Source organism: Tupaia chinensis, unplaced genomic scaffold, assembly GCF_000334495.1.
Source record: "Tupaia chinensis unplaced genomic scaffold, TupChi_1.0 Scaffold150006_1, whole genome shotgun sequence".
Lineage (NCBI taxonomy): Eukaryota > Metazoa > Chordata > Mammalia > Scandentia > Tupaiidae > Tupaia > Tupaia belangeri.
In genome coordinates, this window is record NW_006209847.1 from 4,068,383 (window position 1) to 4,089,218 (window position 20,836).

Sequence of the window (20,836 nt, forward strand, 5' to 3'; positions counted from 1 at the left end):
GCAGGTGATGGAGCCCAGGAGAGCCAGCACCCAGGCCCTGAGCTGGGCAGAGAAAAGGAATGGATGAGGGTATGTAACAAGAGCATGCGCTGTCCGCCTGGGCAAGTCAGAAGGAAAGGGGTTCAAGACAACGTTTGGAGAACAGTGATCCGATCTTTGGTGAATCGAAAGGGGCTTTCCGGGAAGTCAGACCTATTGGGGCAAGGAGCCAAATCAGCTTATCCTGGAATGGGAACTATCAAGTGCAAAGGGTGGGGAGGCATGGATTATGAAGCTGACTAAGGGTGAGCAATGGTTTGAGTTCTGGACCCAACAACTTGAAAGACACACTGGGCATGACCCAGCTGGTTGCATGGTGGCTAAAGTGCTGGACCCCACATGACTAACTTCGTGGTCAAGTCATGGACTCAGTGGCTTAAAGGACACACCAGATGTGTGTGTGTGTGTGTGTGTGTGTGTGTGTGTGTGCATACCTAAAGTCCCAAAGGGAGAATGGAGGAGAAAGGATTACGGTCTGACCATCCCCCTGGGGGGTGATTTCTCACTTTACCTCTCTCTGTCTCTGGTGAGTGCACATGCCCTATGGCCAAAATCTACAAATAAAGAAAAAGAAAAAAGGAACAAAAGGAAGAGAAAAAGAAAGAGAAGAAAGAGAGAGAGAAAGACATCAGGTGCATGTGGGTGTGTGCCCAAAATCCCAAAAGGAGGGAGAAATTAAAGAGAAGGGATTATAGCATGCCCACTCCTCATGGTGTGTGGGCACGTTCCCTTTCTCTCTCTGTGTTTCTCCAACAAGTGCAGGCACCCTCTGGCAAATTAAAACAAAATTTAAAAGGTGAGCTAAGGGTGTCTTGTCTGGGAACCAGAAGTCACTATTCATGGTTGGAGGTGGATCAGAGTTCCGGCTGTGGAGGTTACACAAGAGGGTTATGCTGGACAGAGTATGCCCAAGGAGAGAGGTCAGTGGTCATGAAGATGGTATGACAGTCTTTAAATGTAGAGCTCCTTAAGTCAAAGGTAGGATAATTTCCATAGATTGTTCAAGAAGAAGGACTCTCCATTCTGGACAGAGGCAGTAATGGGGCCATTCTCTCCTCTCAAGGAGGGGCACCTCCATGAGGGCATGTTTGCCTGGCCCACCTTGGGTTGCCCACACCACTCATAGACTAACTGCACCCACAGGCTTCTACCACCATGTCAGGTATGTCAGTCTTGACAATGTTGCTGTCCCTGTCATAGTAAAGCAGAGACAGTGGGCGCCGGGCTGTGGGCACGCAGCACGAGCCCCCTCCAGTGGTGCCTACAGCTGTGTTGGCCTTGAGTAGGTTGAGCACTGCCGTGTGAAAGGAAGCAGCAATGCCAGGCATGCCAGCCACATGTACTGGGCACTGCCCCGTGCAGAAGTTCATTGCATAGCCCTCGGGCTGGATGATCCAGTCATGCCAGCCAATTTCACGGAAATCTACAAAGAATTCTTGTCGACAGCACATCCTGGACCCTCCCTGGCATTCGACACCTCGTCGGCGAACCCGGTGCTTGCCCCCAACTCTCACCCGGGCTGCCACGAAAGGCCTATGGGCAGGTCCACCAAGGATGACTGAACTCTGGGCTTCAGGTACCAGTTCCAGGGCCAGATGCCCCTGGCTACAGGCAGCCTGAGCTTCAGGCCCCAGGAGGAGTTGGTGCCAGCCACTGGCATCTACCACCAGCAGGTGCTGAGAAGCCATTGTGAGGTTGGTGGCATGTGGGCCTAGCACAAGAACTCTCACTGCCAAAGTCCAGGTGGTATTGGGAGGAAGCTGCACAAAGAACATGAGGCTGGCCTGTTGGACCTCCACGCTGCCAGCAGTTCTGTCAGAGGAGAAGTGGAAATCAAGACGAGTCCGGTCGGTGCTGGAGAGGCCTGTGAATACAAGAAGTCCTGGTCATTGTGATGGTCTGAGTGTCAGTTCTACCAACTGCCTCTCTATTCACAGTGTACTTGACAACAGAGCATTTGGCATTTGGTGTGGAGTATCCCAAAGTTTACGAGTTGGAAATTTGATGCCTAGTTGATGCCCATGTTGAGAGGTGGAGACTAATGGGAGGTGTCTGGTCATGGAGCACGACCCCCAGGAGTGGATTAATGCCCTGATGACAGGAACGGGTTTCTTATAAAAGAGCAAGTTTGCATGCTACCCCTACACCCACCAGGCTCTCTTCGTCCCTCCAACATAGACTAAGGAAGCAAGAAGGCCTTTGCTAGATGCTGACCTCTCGATCTTGGACTTCTAGCCTTCAGAACCATGAGCTAATAAATTTGTTCATTATAAATTACCCAGTGTGTGGTATTCTGTTATAGCAGCACGAAATGGACTGAGACAGTATCACTGACCATCCTTTTATTCTGAAAATCTTTTCTCTTTTGGCTTTGCTATAACTCTCTTGTGAGTCTTCCTTGGTTTTCTTTGCTGGCTTTCATTTCTCTGACCATCCCTTTAATACAAGAGTTCTCGTCTGTCTTGGACTTTCATTTTATTTCTTTGGCTCTTCTGAGGAGAGCTCTTATACACATTCATGGCTGGCCACCACAATATTTATGTTGGTGATTTCTAAAGCTGTATGTCCATTTCAGACCACTTTGCATATCTGGACTGGGTATACAGATTTGGAAAATCACAGAGCTTCAGGCCTAAATATCTTTTTAATTTTGCCATGTGAATGTCCTGCCAGCACATTAAAATCAATTTGTCCCCACCTGGAAATCATTGTTTTCCTTCCTACATATACCCCTCTCTTTGTTCTTAGAATTGGGGGCACAACAGGGACCAGCAGGTGGTGTGGTGGTTAAGGCGCTGGACATTCTCACATGGCCGACCATGGTTCAAGTCCTGGATCTGGTGGCTTGCTTTCTCAATTTCTCTCTTTCTTTGTGTCTCTCTCTGGTTAAAATAAAATAAGTAAATGAATAAATAAAATTAAGTAATTAAAAAAAAAGAATTGGGGGCATGACAACCCTCCTTTTCATCTCTAGAAACCGCATGATTATTTGCCTAATTCCCCACATCAGTCCTCACCAAGTTGGTTCTAATATCTGCACCTTTCCTTTTTCTTCTTTTTTTAGTTTATTTATATTTCTCCTCCATGAGTGAGAAAGAAAGAGAGATATACCCCTAACAGGATCTTGATACCACAATTCACCCCTAACCCTCAGCCAACCTTAAATCATGGGCAAGTTACTCAGAGAAATCTATGGACTCGAACCAGCGACTTTTCCATGTGCAATCATCTCACAGAATGTTGTGGTTTACTGCATAGCCACTGTCTGGCACCTGTATCTTTCTTTATATTTCTATTTCTGCTGCTTGATTTCCCCTCATCACCCCCACCTGTCCGTTGAGACATTAACTGGTGTCTAGTTCTTCCACTCTACTGCAATTGCTCTTGTCAAAATGATCAACACTTCCACATTGCCAAACCCATCTTTCCATATCATCTCACTTGAGCTTTAAGTAGTGTCTGACATGGTTAACCACTCCCTCCTTAAAGTTCCTTCTCTTGGCTTTCGTGACACTAGCCACTCCAACTTTGCCTCCCTCACTAACAGCTCCTCTTCCTCTGCCTAAACTCGAAATGTTGGCTGTCCTAAACTTCTTTCTCTTCTCTCCCAGAATGATCTCATCAATTCTCGTCTATAGGTTGATGACTCTCAAATGCATATCCCTTGACCTGGCCTCTCCGAGTCTCAGGTTTATATATCCAGTTGCCTATCTGATATTCCACTTGGATATCCAATGGTATTGCAAACTTTTTGGGTTCAAATACCTCTAGATTTATCCCCCAATCCAAGTCTATTCCTTCTTCCATCTTCTCCTAGTAAATGTGTTGCTTAAGTCAAAACCTTGGTGACTCTCATCTTCTACTTTGAAATCATCCTAAAGGTTTATCAAATAGATCTCCAATTCTATTTTTTTTTTTCCTATAGGGTGTTGTGCTCACCAGACAGTGAGAGAGAGACAAAGTGAGAAATCACTCCCCAGGGGGAATGGCCATGCCACCATCCTTTCTCCTCCAGTCTCCTATAGGAGACTGTGTGATATTTATACCACCAAGTCCGGGACTTGAACTGCACAGCTGGCCATGTGGGATCCAGCGTCTTAACCTCCATGCCACCTGCTGGCCCCCTATACCTCCAATTCTTTTTTATTTTTTAGAAAGATTTGTTGGCTATAGGATGCATGTGCTCACTAGAAACACAGAGAGACAGAGAAAAAAAAAAGTGAGAAACCACTCTTCAGGAGGATGGCCACATCACAATCCCTTCTCCTCCATTCTCCGGGGATGGGCACACATGCACACATGCCTGATGAGAGTTTCAAGCTACCGTTCAAGCCACTGGGGTGTGGGACTGGAACCACAGTTGACCACATAGGAGTCTAGTGCTTTAACCTCCATGTCACTTGCTGGCCCCTTATATTCAATTCTTTTTTTTTTAAGAGGTTTTTGCCTTGGGTGTGTGCTCTCGCTGGAAAGAGAGAGACAGAGACAGAGGTAAAGTGAGAAATCAGCCCCCAGGGGGGATAGCCACACTATACTCCTTCTCTTCCATTTTCTTCCTGAGACCTTGGGCACACATGCACACACACGTTCACCAGATGTGACTTTCAAGACACCGGATCCAGGACTCGAACCACAATCAGCCACATGAGTGTCCAGTGATGTAACTGCTATGCCATCTGCTGGCCCCTATACCTTCAATTCTTTTTTTTAATAATTATTTTATTTAACTTTATTTATTTATTTTTAAATAATTATCTATTTAATTTTATTTATCATTATTATTCCTATTTTTTAACTTGACCAGTGAGATATACAGAGAGAGAGAGGGTGAGTGAAAAAGCAAGCTTCCAGGTTCGACACTCAAACCATGGTCAACCATGTGAGAGTCTAGTATCTCAACCACTATGCCACCTGCCGGCCCCCATATTTACTTATTTACTTTTTAAAATTTGACCAGAGAGGCTGGCAGGTGGTGTGGTGCTTAAGGTCACTGGATGCCCACGTGACCAACCATGGTTTGAGTCTCAGACTTGACAGCTTGCTTTCTCTCCCTCTCTCACTCTGCTCCTCTCTGGTCAAATTAAAATAAATAAATAATAAGTAAATGAATACATAAAGTTGAATCAAACAATTCTTTTTAAATAGATTTTATTATTATTGATTTTTTTAAGAATTATTTTAGGGAACCAGCAGTTAGTGTAATGGTTATGTCGCTGTACTCCCATGTAGTCAACCGCGGTTCGCGTCCCGGACTCGGTGGCTTAAAACTCACGCCGGGCACGTGTGTGTGCGTGCCCAAGATCCCGAGAGGAGAATGGAGGAGAAGGGATTGTGGCGTGACCATCCCCCCTCTCGCTTTCTGTCTCTATGTCTCTCTCTGTCTGTCTGGCAAGTGCACACGCCCTATAGTGAAAAAACCTCTCCAAAAAAAAAAAAAAGAATTAATTTAATTTTATTTTATTCGTTCATTTATTTTACTTTGACCAGAGAGAGACAGAGAGAGGGAGAGAGAGAAAGCGAGAAAGCAAGTCACCAGGTCTAGACTTGAATCGTGGTTGACCATGTGGGAGTGTCCACAAACAAACTATTAATTTGAGCAGAGAGGGACAGAGTAAGAGAGAGAGAAAAAGGGAAAGTGAGAAAGCTGCCAGGTCCAGGACTTGAACTGTGGTTGGCTATGTGGCGGTACAGCACCTTAACCACTACACTGCCTCCTGGCCCACCTCCCAGTGAAACTTTCGTCATTGGGACTAAAATTGTAACTGCACAGTTGGCCCAAACAAACTATTAATTTGAGCAGAGAGGGACAGAGTAAGAGAGAGAGAAAAAGGGAAAGTGAGAAAGCTGCCAGGTCCAGGACTTGAACTGTGGTTGGCTATGTGGCGGTACAGCACCTTAACCACTACACTGCCTCCTGGCCCACCTCCCAGTGAAACTTTCGTCATTGGGACTAAAATTGTAACTGCACAGTTGGCCATTTGGGACCCAGCTGCCTTAACCTCCATGCCGTCTGCTGGCCCAAAGCTCAAACTCTTTCAGACAGCAATTAATGCCCAGTAAAATATGGCCTTAGCTCTCACTCCCCCGCCCCCCCCTTTTTTTTCCAGAGGGCATGTGAACTCTTCCAAGAGATGGAGAGACAGAGAGAAGAGGAGCAAGCATCCCCCAAAAGGAATGACCACACTGGAATTCCTTCTCCTCTATCTCTCCTTTCCTTTGGGATTTTGGGCACATATGCCTATGAACCCTGTGTGTTTCCCAAGCCACTAGGTCTGGGACTTGAACCAGGTTGTTGACCATGTGGCATCCAGCTGCTTTAACCACCAGGTCATGGGAGCCAGCCCTATTTTTCTTTTTGAAGTAAGGATTCCTTTATTGTGGGAATGCAGCATTTATTCTCATGGCCATCAAAGGACAGGGAATAAAGTTCAACTAAGTTTCATATGAATTGGAAAGTCAGGAACAAGGCTGCTCTTGATAGCTCTCTGAGCCAAAATGATCTCTCTCATTTTTGTCTCTCTGTATAAATCTATTTAATTTTTCTCTCTCTGTGAATCTACTTCTTCTGCCTTCTTGTCAGCTTCTTCAGGTCCCCAGATCGTGGACCCAGTTCCTGAATATGTAGAACCTTCTACTCCAGCTCCTCCTAGCTAAGTAAGCTGACCTTCTGATATTCCAGTTCCAAAATCTGAAAAGAATCTGATTGGCCCACCTAATTTTTTCTTGCTAAATCATGAAGCACCCTACAGTTAGAATCTCTTAAGAACTCTAGTTATGGTCAGCAGACATATGAGCAGCAGGGGTTGTGGAAGATTATTACCTTGTTGGTAATGGTCCCAATATTCATAATTTCGTGTAATACCTTCCCATACCCATTCTAGACTTGACCATATGATTTGATTTTCACAGCGAGATTGTAGCAATCATGGTGGAAGCAAAATATTTGCATAGTGAAGTCTCGGACTTTTGGAAGTCAACCACAATTATTTAAAGAAACATGGGCTAAAAAAAAAAAAGAAAAAGAAACATGGGCTACGGGCCAGCAGCTGGCATGGTGGTTAAGGTGCTGGACTCTCACATGGTCAACCACGGTTCAGGTCCTAGACTTGGCAGCTTGCTTTCTCACTTTCCCTTTTTCTGTCTCTTTCTGGTCAAATAAAAAAAATAATACATAAAATAAAATAAATAATTTTTATAATTACTTATTTTTATTTGTTGTTATTATTTATTGTTTAATTTGACCAGAGAGAGAGAGAAAGTGAGCAAGCAAGTCACCAGGTTTGGTACTCAAACTGTAGTCAGCCATGTGGGAGTCCAGCACCTCAACTATCACACCTCTTGCCAGCCCCAAAATAAATCATTTATAAAATTGTTTTTTATTTAATTTTATTCATTCTCATTAATTAATTAATTATTTTCTTTTCAAAGTTGACCAGAGAGTGACAGAGAGAAAGAGAGAAAGCCAGTTGCCAGGTCTGGGACTTGAACCATGGTCAGTCATGTGGGAGTCCAACCACCTTAACCACCATGCCACTTCAGAACCCCCAAATAAATAATTCTAAAAAAGAAAAAGAGGGGCCAGCAGGTGGCGCAGTGGTTAACACATTGGACACTCCCCCTACGGCCGACCACAGTTCAAGTCCCAGACCTAGTGTCTTGCTTTATCACTTTCCTTCTCTATCTGTGTGTGTCTCTCTCTGGTCAAATTAAATTAATGTATAAGTAAAATTATTTTTTGGGGGGAGAGAGATTTTTGCTATAGGGCATGTGCACTTGCCAGAAAGACTGAGAGAGACAGAGAGGCAGAAAGCGAGAAATCACCCCCTGGGGGGATGGCCATGCCACAATCCCTTCTCCATTCTCCTCTCAGAATCTTGGGCATGCACACACACGTGCTCAGCATGAGTTTAAGCCACTGGGTCCAGGACTCGAACTGCAGTCAACTACATGGGAGTCTAGCAACATAGCCATTACACCATCTATTGGTCCCAAATGAATAAGTAAAATTAAAACAAACAATTCTTTTAAAAGAGGATTATTTATTTAATTTTATTCATTCATTTTTAAAAAAGAATTATTTGGACTCAAACTGTGGTCAGCTATGTGGGATCCTCTAGTGCCTTAATCACCATGCCACCTGCTGACCCCCAAATAAAAAAAATTTTTTTTTGAGAGTTTTTTTGCTACAGTGCTCACCAGACAGACAGAGAGAGACAGAGAGACAGAAAGAGAGAAATCACCCCCCACGGGGGATGGCCATGCCTCAATCCCTTCTCCTCCATTCTCTTCTCGGGATCTTGGGCACGCACGCACACGCACCTGGGGTGAGTTTTAAGCCACCAGGTCCGGGACACGAACCACGGTCAACTTTGTGGGAGTTCAGCAACATAGCCATTACGCTAACTGCTGGTCCCCCAAATAAATAATTCTTAAAAAAAAAAGAGAAAGAAACTTGGTCTAGGGTTTGCCCGTAACCTATTGGTTAAAAGAGCCAGATCCCACATGGCTGACTGTGATTTGAATCCCAGCCCCCGTGACTTCAAAAACATACGGGGCACATGTGTGTACGTGCCCCATCTTCTGCTGGAGAAACAGAGGGGAGAGGTTTGCAGCATGATCGCGCCCTACTGGGGTGTATTTTCTTTTTCTCTTTTTCTCTGTCTCTCTCTGGCAAGTGTACATACCCTCTGGCATTAAAATAAAGAAAAGAAACTTGGGGCTAGACTACTAAAAGATTAGAAGCCATATGGAGAGACCCTTTAGAGGATCAGAGACCATCCTAGATGTTCTAGTCCCATCTGAGCTCCCAGCTGAATGCAGTTGCATGAGTGACGTCAGCTATTCCATATGAAGCAGAATTGTCCAGAGAAGCCCAGTCAAGCTACAAAGTTATGAGAAAATGAATTTATTGTTTTGCGTTTCTGTGTTTGGGGCTGGTGTGTTATATTAGTAAATGACTGAAATAGACATTAGTCTCAGAGGTGGGATCTTCATAACAAAAAATTACAATATATAGCATTGGCTTTGAGGTTGAGTGGCAGGCAGAGGTTAGAAGGAAGGAAAAGACTGCTCATGAAGGCAGGAAGATTGGTATGGAAATTGCCATTGGAAACTAGAGAAAGGGAACCTATGTTATGTATTGACTATCACCTATGATAACTTGGAAGCCAGAAAAGATCTCTAACTAAGTTGTGAATTTAGCTGAAGATATTTCCAGGAAGAATGCCGAAAATGCCAATTGACTTATTTTAGCTTCCTATGATAAGGCATTTCAGGAAAGAGATGAACTAAAAAGGAAGTGTCCAATTTTCAGGCAGAATTCAGAGAAAATATTTCTAAAAGGACTTGCTAAGTTGAAAAATAAAAATAAAATCCTTTCTCATTCCTCTTCTTTCTGTCTGGCAAAAGGCTCTCTAATCACATCAGGGCAAAAATAAAAGCCAGGTCACTGTCAGTAAAACACAGTCTTAGAGTAAAGATCAAAGCAAATAAAGGGTCATCTGTAAAACTTTTTGTAAAGATACAACATTTTGGGCTGGCTCCTTACCCTAGTGGTTAAGGGAGCCAGATCTCACACCACCAATCTCAGTTTGAATCCTGGACTGGTGGCTTGAAAAACACGCCAGGCATATGAGAGTGCCCCAAATCCCAGAGTTAAAAAAAATGGAAGAGTAGAGACTGCGGCATGGCCATGCCCCATTGAAGGGTGCTTTCTCCTTCTCTGTCTCTCTGACATGTGCACATGCCCTCTTGCACTATATATGTGTGTATATATATATATATATCTTAAAGAGCTAACATTTTGTTGAGATCTAGTATTTAGGGTGATGTTCTGTAGACCCTCTAAAAGAGCTTCTTTAATTCTTAAAGATATTGCTCTACAACACTGACTTGTAGCCTGAAGAAGGGACTGTCTTAGGGTCAGCAGGTGGTGTAGAGGTTAAGGCTCTGGACTCCAATATGGCTGACTCTATGGGTCAAATCCTGGACCTGGCATAATTGCCAGGTGTTTGTGTGTGTCCAAAATCCCAGGAGGAAAATGGAGGAGAAGTGGTTATGGAGTGGCCATCCGTCCCTGGGTGGGGGTTGCGGCAGTGGTGGTGATTTTTTTACTTTCCCTCTCTCTGTCTCACTCTGGCAAGTGCACATACCCTATGGCAAAAATAAATTAACTAATCAATTAAATTAGTCTGTTTTGATAGAATGAGAGGCCTTCTCTATAACTGAGTAGACTATAATTATTATTTAGAAAGCCCACAAAATTTTAGAGATAATTTAAATAGTGAAAACAGCAATAGTTTAAAATGAAAGGGACATGGTCAGATGGTTGGCGTGGTGGTTAAGGCAGCTGGGTCCCACGTGGCCGACTGTGCAGTTTGAGTCCTGGACCAGGTGACTTGAAAAACACACTGCACGTATGTGTATGTTCAGAGAAGGAATTGTGGCAGGGCCATTCCTTCCCCCCTGGGGATGATTTCTCTCTTTCCTTTTCTTTCTTTCTGCCTGTTTCTGGCAAGTGCATGTTCCCTATAGCAGAATAAAAACAAAACAAACAAACAAACAAAAAACCGAGGCAATTCAATATATGAAAAAGTATCTGAGCCCTGACTTCTTGGGCAGAAATCAGGCTAAGAAAAGTACTCAGCCCCAAACACAAGTCATTTTCATTTTAAAAGGAAAGGCAACTTAAAAGGTCAAGAGCCCAGAGGGCGGAACAGGAACCCAGGAGGGCGACGGTAAGCAGTAGGACAATCTTACTTAGGAGCAGAACTAAGCCCTAACCAAGGGAATTCTGGATTTGGGGTGGACTGAGATACATGCTAGGCGGGATACCAGAATTTTCATGGGTCAGTGTCTTCCTGTGCCTTTCAGTCTCCCATAACCCATTTGACCAGGAGTATCTCTTACTGGTTACCCTGTCCTTGTTTCCTGACATCATCCGTGAGGTGCGTGGGAGGTGCGTGGGAGCCCCCCCCTCCCCCCCGCTGGTGAATGTTTAACAGCTGGTGTCCAGGGAACACATTTACATGCTCTGATGTGTAAAGTTTGCCAGCTTCTGTAATATAAATTCTCCCACCATGGCTGATTTCAAGCTACTAATGTGACATCACTGAACTTGGGAGTTGGGAGAAGCCTTTCACAGTTCGTTCTCATGAGCCAATGTGACACCACTGAAGGCCCCGGCACCTGAAGAAATGCCAAAATAGCCTCACCTCCATTTGCACCTGATTCAGATGATGGGGCCCTAGACTTTAAGCCTGATCCTATGCCAAAATGGGGTGAAAGTTTGGAGAGGGCAGTTGGGAGGGGGTGAGTGTATTTTGCATGTGGGAGAGACATGAACTACTATGGACCAGAGAGCTGATTAAAATAGACTCTTTGTTGGTAGTCCAGTTAAAAATACCTCCTGGTTTCTGTGCCTTTTGTCTAATTTCATTCCCCGCTGCTTCTGGGCTTGGCCAAGGGGACTTGCTTTGTTAGTGGGGAATTAGCAAACAAGCTGTATGCAGAAGCTTGACAATCATTTTACACATTGAAATTGTCCTCTTGGTATCCGGCCACCATGCTTTATATATTTTATTATTTTTTTATTTAACTTTACTTATTATTAATATCATTATTATTTTTCAGTTCAATCAGAGAGAGACAGAGAGAGAAAGGAAGTGAGAAAGCAAGTCACCAGGTCCGAGACTTGAACCGTGGTCGGCCATGTGAGAGTCCAACGCCTTTAACCACCATGCCACTTGCTGGCCCCAACCATGCTTTATTTTTTGAAGTAGTTATTTGTTTAATTTTATTTATTTATTTTTATTCATTTATTTGATTAAAAAAATTTTTTTTTTGAGAGGTTTTTGCTATAGGGCGTGTGCGCTTTGCCAGACAGACAGAGAGAGACAGAGAGATAGAAAGCGAGAAATCACCCCCCAGGGGGGATGGCCATCCCGCAATCCCTTCTCCTCCATTCTCCTCTCGGGACCTTGGGCATGCACACACACGCGCCTGGCGTGAGTTTAAGCCACCGGGTCCGGCACGCAAATCGCAGTTGGCTACGTGGGAGTCCAGCGACATAGCCATTACGCTAACTGCTGGTTCCCTATTTTTATTTATTATTATTAATATTTTTAAAACTTTTACCAGAGAGAGTGAGAAAGCAAGCCTCTAGGTTCAGGACTTAAACTGTTGTTGCCCACGTGGGAGTCTAGCACCACAACCACCACACAACCTGCTGGCTCCCCAGTCACCATGCTTTAAAGCTTGGGCTAGGCTACTGAATGGTAAGAGGGTTCACGGAGAGAGGCTGTTATGTACTGAGTGTTTGTGTCCTCTTGAAATTCATAAGTTAAAGGTCCAGCAGGTAGCATGGTGGTTAAAGTGCTAGACTCCCACATAGCCAACTGCGGTTTGAGCCCCAGACCTGGAGACTTGCTTTCTCATTTTCCTACTTTCCTCTCTATTGCTCCCTGTCTGATGGGCACACGTACCCTGTAGCAAATTGAAAGAATAATAATAAATAAAATAAAATAAAATAAATAATTATAAATTTGAAGAAAGAAAAAAGAATCTGTCAGTTGAAATCTATAACCCCATGGTGATAGAGGTGGGGCCTTTCAGAGGTAATCAGGTCAAGGTCATGAGAGTGGAGCCCTCCTGAATGGGATTAGTGCCCTAATGAAAGCGACCTCAGAAAGCCGCCTTGCCCCTTTCTGCCGTGTGAGGTTTTAGAGAGGAGACAGCAGCTTTCACTACAACCCTCTCATGGCTGGGACCTGAGTCTTCTATTTCCTTCTCCCTCCCATGTTAGCAACCTAAGGACTTTACTTGATTAGCCCACTTAATTCGCTCATTATCTACATTTTACAAATGAGAAAACTTTATTAACAACTCAGGTCCCATAGCTAATAAGTAGTGAAGCAAGAACTTGAGCCCAGACTACCTGGTTCCAGAGTTCGTGCTGGGTCTTGAAGAGGAAGAAGAGTGGGTACTAATCAAGGGACAGGAACCAGGAATGGGAAGGGTCTTCTAGACCTAAGAAAAAGCTTGCAAAAGGCTCTGTCATTATTTTATTTTATTATTTTCGAAGTTGACCAGAGAGAGATAGAGAAAGAGATGGAAAGTCCAGAGAGAGAGACAGAGAGAGAAGGAAAGTAAGAAAGCAAACTGCTAGGTCCGGGACTCGAATCGTGGTCAGCCATGTAGGAATCCAGCCGCCCTAACCACTGTGCCACCTGCTGACCCCCCTGAGTCCCATTTTGACCCTATACTGATATGGGGACACTGCTATGGACGTCCGAGGTATACAGAGACCTGAGATATGGGAAGGTATGGTAGTCCAGTGCTTTCTTTTTTATCATTTTACCCAAATGAAGCACCTGGGGGAAGGGAGACTGGAGAGGTTGGATACTGGGGCCGGAGAAGGACAGGCTCTCCAGCTCCCAGCTTCTAGGTCCAGGCCCAGGAAGGGGATGGGCTCACACCATCGCCTGTGAAAGCTTGTGGGGCATACAGAGAGAAGTCAGAGATGAGGGCAGGCAGTCTCAGAAGAAGTGAAATTTCCCAATTTCCCAACTTCCCAACTTCCCATTGGTCAGTTCTGAAAGATTAGAGAGAGTCAGGGGGGTGGGATCTGGGGTTAGGAGATCACAGGCTATGGGATACAGGAGTTTAATGGTTTGGGGGAGGCAGTCGGGGGGAGGTTGATGAGGAAACTTGTCCTGCCTCACGAGGTCAGGTTTTGGGGGAGAGCTATAGAGCAGGAACTCACCTGTCTCGGCAAAGCTGATGATCTCATATTCCTGTCCCCTGTGGTCTTCAGGAAGTGCCCCTGATGGGGGCCCCCGGAGGCGTTGCAGTGCGGTCCTCAGGGCAGCCCTGGACACTGGCCGGCTGAGCGTTGGGCGCTGGCTGAGGTGTAGCTTGTCCAAGATGCTTCTCTTGGCCAGGTCGAGAAGCAGCTCTCGCTGACTCTCCATGTCCAAGGTGGGCCCCCCGCATGCTGGACACTGATTGCCAGCTCTGGGAGTGGCCACTGTGGTTAGAGCCAGGAGAAGGACAACCAGGAAGAATGAGGAGGTCATTGCAGAGGGAGGCCCTCCTTGAGTGACACAAACCCAGGACTCAGGGTCTCAACAGCTGCGGTCTCAACTCCGTCCTGGCCTCCATGGGCCCCAGAAGGACACTCATGTGTCCTGCTGGCATGACTCCTCGTCGTAGGGATAGAGCAGCCGACTAGTGGACTTGGAAAACTGAACCAGTGACAGGTAGAACTTGGCAGAATCTGTCAACGCATAGTCAGTGAAACTACAGGGTGGGGGATGTGCAGGGAGGTAGATTTGTTTGGGGGAAAGAAATGTCCCTGGGCCAGTGTTGGGAAACAGTTTTCATCCAGGTGAGCTGCCAGGCTTAGGGACAAAGGTCAGAAATGGATTCCTCCTCATATCTCTGGCCTTGCTGGGAAGCCTGGGGGAAAAGTGAGAGATTGGGGTTTATTTATTTATTTTTTGCTTCTTTCTTTATTTATTTAATTTCATGCCACCAGCTGGCCATTATTATTTTTTTTTAAAGATTTTTAAAAAATTTATCATTGTATTTTATTTTAAATTTGATTAGAGAGAAACAGAGAGAGAGAGAAAGGGAAAGGGAGAAAGCAAGCTGCCAGGTCCAGGACTCAAACTGCAGTCAGCCATGTGGGAATCCAGGGCCTTTTTTTTTTTGGAGAGGTTTTTGCTATAGGGTGCGTGCGCTCGCCAGACAGACAAGAGACATAGAGACAGAAAGAGAGAAATCACCCCCCATGTGGGATTGTCATGCCGCAATCCCTTCTCCTCCATTCTCCTCTTGGGATCTAGGGCACGCACGCGCACGCGACCTGCGTGAGCTTTAAGCCACCGGGTCCAGGACGCGAACCGCAGTTGACTACGTGGGAGTCCAGCAACATAGCCATTACGCTAACTGCTGGTTCCCTCCAGGGCCTTTAACAACCATGCCACCTGCTGGCCCTGAGATCAGAGATCAGAGATTTTAAGATAGAGTACCAAAGGGTGATTCCCAAACAAGGAGTCATTGCTTTGTTAGCTCTGACTGGATTTTGCCTAGCAGGGTTCTAAACCATCTGGTCTGAAGGTTAAGAGAAGGGAGGTCAGGTGTTCTGTCCAGGTCTGTGTCTTAGGAGAAGGGGTTTGATATCTAGATTTATTCTTAGGAAAAGAAGCTTTGAGATTTCTCCCAAAAGATCCTGAGTCATGGAAGTCCAGGGAAAGGCCTCCATTTACACAGCAGGGATAACCTGGCAGGGTAGAGGGTGGAGTTAGGAGCATAGGGTTTTCTGTTTTGTTTTCGTTTGTTTTGGGGCACATGTGCTCACAGGAGAGAGACAAGAGATGGGGGAAGTGAGAAACAGCCCGTGTGGTGGCGGTGGTGGGGAGGCCACGCTGCAATCCTTTGCTCTTCTATTCTCTCAGAAGTTTGGGTATGCATCCAGGACTTGAACCATACTCTCAGCCATGTGGGATCCACTCACCTTTACCACAGCTCCACTTGGCTGGCTCAGGAGTGTAGGTTTTTTAAAAAAAATTATTTTATTTAATTATTTAACTCATTATTATTATTATTATTATTATTATTTTGGAGAGGTTTTCGCTACAGGGCGCGTGTGCTCGCCAGACAGACAGAGAGAGACATAGAGACAGAAAGCGAGAAATCACCCTCGAGAAGGGATGGTCATGCCGCAATCCCTTCTCCTCCATTCTCCTCTCAGGATCTTGGGCACGCACGCACATGCGCCCGGCGTGAGTTTTAAGCCACCGGGTCTGGGATGCGAACTGCGGTCGACTACATGGGAGTCCAGCGACATAGCCATTACGCTAACTGCTGTTTCCCATATTATTATTTTTATTGTTTAATCAGAGAGTGACAGAGAGAGAGAAAAGGAAAGTGAGAAAGCAAGCTGTCAGGAGGTCTGGGACTCAAACTGTGGTCAGCCATGTGGGAGTCCAGTACCTTAACTACCATGCCACCTGCCGGCCTCCATGGAGCATATGTTTTTAAGACAGGTGGCCTTAGTTAAAATTCTCTTCCTTTTACTAGTTGTGTGACTCTGGTCAAATTACTTGACCTCTCTTGCTTTAGTTTCTTTGTATGAGAAATGGGAAAAATGATGATCCACAATTCTAAAATCCCCAAGCCCCTGCAATCAATAAATTTTTGTGATAACTCATGTGGTGGTTAAATCTGACATAAACAAAATAAGTTTATTTCCCGTACTTAATTTGCCAGAAGGCATGTGTGCTTGCCTGTGGAGAGAGAAGGGGAAGAGAACCCCCCCCCCAACAATGGGGAATGATTATACCACAATCCTATCTCCTCCATTTCTCCTTCCTTCTGGGATTTTGGGCATACACATGCATACACCTGGCATGTTTTTTCCTGCGACTCAAACCTTACAGTTGGCCATGTGGGATTTAGTCACCTTAACCACCATGCCACCAGCTGGCCATTATTATTATTTTTTTAAAGATTTTTTACAAATTTATCATTATTATAATTTTTAAGATATACTACAGGGTACACATACTCACCAGAGACAGAGAGAGAAAGAAAGTGAGAAAGCTGCCAGGTCCAGGCCTCAAACCATGGTTGACCATGTGGGAGTCCACTGCCTTAACCACCATACCACCTGCTGGCCTCTTTATTTATTTATTTATTTAAGTAACTTTTTTAAAAAAAGAGTTATTTTTAATTTTCATTTATTTATTTATTTATTTATTTATTTATTTAAATTCAAACAGAGGGTGACAGTGTGGGTGGGGGGGTAAGAAAGCCACCAGGTTGGGGACTCAAACTGCGGTCGGCCATGTGGGAGTCCAGCACCTTTAACCACGATGGCATCTGCTGGCCCCTCTGGATGATGTCGATTATAAGGGACTCCGGTGACATAGACATTATGCCAATTGCTGGTCCCCCCCTTATTTATTTTATTTTTAACTTGACCAGTGAGAGAGAGACAGAAAGTGAGAAAGCAAGCCACCAAATCTGGGACTTGACCTGCAGTGGGAGTCCAGTGCCCTTAACCATCATGCCACCTGTTGGCCCTGGTCCCATTATTTAAAAAATCTCACTAAATGAGGTTATTTATACATTAACAATTATTTATTTAATTCAATTTTTTATTATTTTTACATTTTTTTGCTATAGGGCAGGTGCACGCACCAGAGACAGGGAGAGAGAGAGAGAGAGGAAAAGCAAGAAAGCAAGTCGCTAGATCTGAGAGTCAAGCTGTGGTCAGCTATGTGAGAGTCCAGTGCTTTAACCACCATGCCATCTGCTGGCCCCTATTTATACATTTTTACTGCAGAAATATTTGATTATGAGATTTACCCCTGGAGATACTATATAATGTACAGTATTTGTATTCTTTTACCTTCTAAAACTTGAAGTTTTTTGAGTTCTCTATTATGTCTAGCTCTAAGGATTTTGAAAATGAAATTTTAGGTATATAATGATTGTTGGGACCAGCAGATGGCATAATGGTTATGTTGCTGGACTCCCATGTAGTTGTTCAAGTCCTGGGCCCAGCGGATTAAAACTCACGCTGGGCATGTGTGCATGTGTGGCCAAAATTCGGAGAGGAGAATGGAAGAGAAAGGATTGCAGCATGGCCATTTCCCTTGGGGAGGGGGGCGGTGATTTCTCGCTTTCTGTCTCTCTGGCTTTCTCTATCTGGTGAGTGCACTCACCCTACAGCAAAAATTACTCTAAATTTTTTTTTTTTAAGATATATGATGATTGTCTCACTAGAGATTTAAGAATTAAATAGTTTTGGAAAGCACAACAGTAGCTGACACATGGTAAGTGTTTAATGAACATGTGTTATTCCTGACACATAGATTTGTTTGTGGGCCAGAGTACCCTCACCTCTATGTTTACTGAAGAAATCCTTCCAATATCGGCCCTTTTGGACACTCCTTTCCCAGACTCCACTGTGTCTGTAATTGCCACCTGCAGGGTAGTCAAGGCATTTCTGCGGCTTCCTAGCACGGTGTACAGCGCGAGAGCTATAACACAGGCGCTTCAAATGTATTTACTGGCGCTAGCACCACACTGCGACAGCGAAGAGCTGCACAGAGGTGGGAACATCTCACACAGCCAAGCAAGGTTAAAGTCCCAGCACCAGCAGTTTTGCAAAATATGCTCAGGATCCTGATGGGATGGAGAATGGCAGGAAAGAGGACTGGGGTGTGATTGTTGGGCCCCACTGGACATTCTCTTTCTCTTGCATTTGCATGTCCATATGTGCCCTCTAGTATAATATGTATCTATCTGTTTGTATTTATCTAACTCCAATGATTAATGTAACGATTAGGACTACTTCTTAGAGGTTATACCTAAGTCATTTAATAGTACTATGTGTCATAGTCTCTTGCACTCTCTTAGCACTCTTCTTTTTTTTTTTTTTAGAGACATTTTTGCTATAAGGTGTGTGTGCTTGCCAGAAAGAAAGAGACAGACAGAAAGCAAAAAAGTCATCCCCAAGGGGGTATGGCCATGCCACAATCCCTTCTCTTCCATTTTCCTGTCAGGATTTTGGGCACACTCATACACACACCCAGCATGAGTTCCAACCTGCCAGGGAACTTGAACTGCAGTTGGATATGTGGGAGTCCAGTAATGTAACCATTACGCCATTTGCTGATCCCCTCCCAGCTCTCTTCTAAAGGAGATAATTTTTTTTTTTAAATTGTTTTATTGGGACCAGCAGATAGTGTAATGGTTGCATCGCTGGACTCCCACATAGTTAACTGTGGTTTGAGCCCTGGACCCGGTGACTTAAAACTCACACTGGGAGCATGTGTGTACATGCCCCAAATCCAGAGAGGTGACTGGAGGAGAAGGGATTGCGGCATGGTCATCCCCACTGGGGAGGGGGTGATTTCTTGCTTTCTGTGTCTCTGTCTCTCTGGTGAGTGTACACGCCCTATAGCAAAACTCTCTCTTACAAAAAAAAAAAAGATTGTTTTATTTAATTTTACTCATCATTGTTATTTATTTATTTAAATTTGAGCAGAGAGAAAGAGAGAGAGAGAGGTGAGAAAGCAAGCTGCCAGATTAGGGACTCAAACCATGGTTAGCCATGTGGGAGGCCAGCACCCCAACCACTATGCCATTTGCCTGCCCCCTTTATTTTGTTTTTAAAGAGCTATGATAGAAGTAGACTTATCAGTTTCAAGTAGAAATGTATTGGTTTATTATTAAAATAGCAGTTTCATACAATTCATATACCATAAAATTCATTCAAAAAATTTGCTATACGATGTGTGTGCTGGTAGGAGAGAGCGAGAGAAAGTAAGAAAGGACCTCCTGGGGGGTGGTCATCCTGCAATCCCTTCTGCTCCATCCTTTTCTCTGGATTTTGGGCAAACACACTTGTACATACTCATGCCTGCCCAGTGTATTTTCCAAGCCACAGGATCCAGGACTCCAACTGCTGAGCTGGCCTGGTGGGATCCATCGCCTTAACCACCATGCCACCAGTCGGCCCCAAAGTTCACCTTGTTAGAGTGTACAGGTCAGTGAGTTTTTGTCTTGTCACAGTATTGTGCAACTATTGCCACTATCTAATGTAAAGATATTTTCAGGGGCCTGACAGTGGTATAATGGCAGTGGAAGGCTTGATACAGCTGGCTTACATGGGAAGGATCTGGGTTCACATATAGAAACCTCACTGAATATTCTATGTACATGCCCCAGTGATCCCTCATTGGCCAAAACTGGCTAGGGGTGGATGGTGGCACCAAGACCTTGTTGAGGGGGTGCTATGTCTCTTGCTTATGGAAGAAAGAAACTCCACAAACAAGAGAATATTTTCATCACCCCAAAAAGAAACTGCCCATTAGTAATCACTTTCCACTCCTCTTCACTCTAGCCTAGAGACTGATCTTATCTCTAATGTTTTAATATCCCTTTCTGCATTCTTACATGATAACTCTGAGTTTGGGGGAGGTAGTCATATTACTATTTGTTTCATGTCTTGAGTAAAGCATGTAGTTCCCAAACCCTCTCCTTCCCAGGATGACTTCAGCTGCTCTTTTCTCTGTGAAGCCAGCCAAGGGGGAAGAGAAGAGGAGGCTCCTTGCAGGGATCAATGTCTCAATATTCCCACCTTACTCGTTCTTCAGTTACTGGGCTTGTCCCAGGAAGAATTTAGACTGTTTCACCCTGGGCATACAAGGTCCTTTGTAATCTGTCTTTTTCAGTTACTTTTCTTGTTTTATTATTTATTTAATTTTATTAATTATTATTATTTTAAAATTTGCTATAAGATTCACCAGAGAGTCACAGAGAGCTAGAGAAAATGAGAAAGCAAGTCACCAGGTCTGGGACTTGAACTTGGTTGGCCAAATAGGAGTCCAGCACCCTAATCACCATGTCACCTGCTGGTCCCTCTAGTTACATTCTTTTTTTTTTTTTTTTTTTTTTTTTTTAGAGGGGGGGTTTTTTTTTTTGGGTTTTTTAAAAACCAAAGAGACAGAGAGACAGAAAGTGAGAAATCACCCCCTGTGGGGGGTGACCATACCACAATCTCTTCTCTTCATCTCTTGAGATTTTGGGCATGCACGCACATGTACCTGACATGAGTTTTTTTAAGATGTTGAATCCGGGATTTGAACTATGGTCTATTACATGGAAGTCCAGTGACATGACTATTATGCCATCTGCTGGTCCCACTTTTCTTTTTTTTTTTTTAAGAGAGATTTTTCTATAGGGTGCATGGGCTCACCAGAGAGACAGAGCAAAAGAAAGT

General features: G+C 44.5%; 1 protein-coding gene across 1 annotated transcript; it reads right to left on the reverse strand.

The window, feature by feature from the left end:
* Positions 1–795: 795 nt before the first annotated feature.
* INHBC (inhibin subunit beta C) lies at positions 796–14,351 on the reverse strand. Its single transcript, XM_006171901.3, has 2 exons — positions 13,802–14,351; positions 796–1,903 (listed from the first exon to the last, which is right to left on the reverse strand). The coding sequence occupies exons 1-2, from the start codon at positions 14,112–14,114 to the stop codon at positions 1,167–1,169; spliced, it is 1,050 nt and encodes a 349-aa protein (XP_006171963.1). The 5' UTR covers positions 14,115–14,351; the 3' UTR covers positions 796–1,166.
* Between the last annotated feature and the right edge of the window lie 6,485 nt (positions 14,352–20,836).

What these genes read in the sequence shown, in the direction of transcription:
- INHBC (XM_006171901.3), bottom strand. Translation starts at nt 14,114, where the DNA reads ATGACCTCCTCATTCTTCCTGGTTGTCCTTCTCCTGGCTCTAACCACA. An exon ending in CATCAGCTTTGCCGAGACAG is followed by an intron (nt 1,904 to 13,801) that starts GTGAGTTCCTGC and finishes TTGTATTCACAG; the next exon opens with GCCTCTCCAGCACCGACCGG.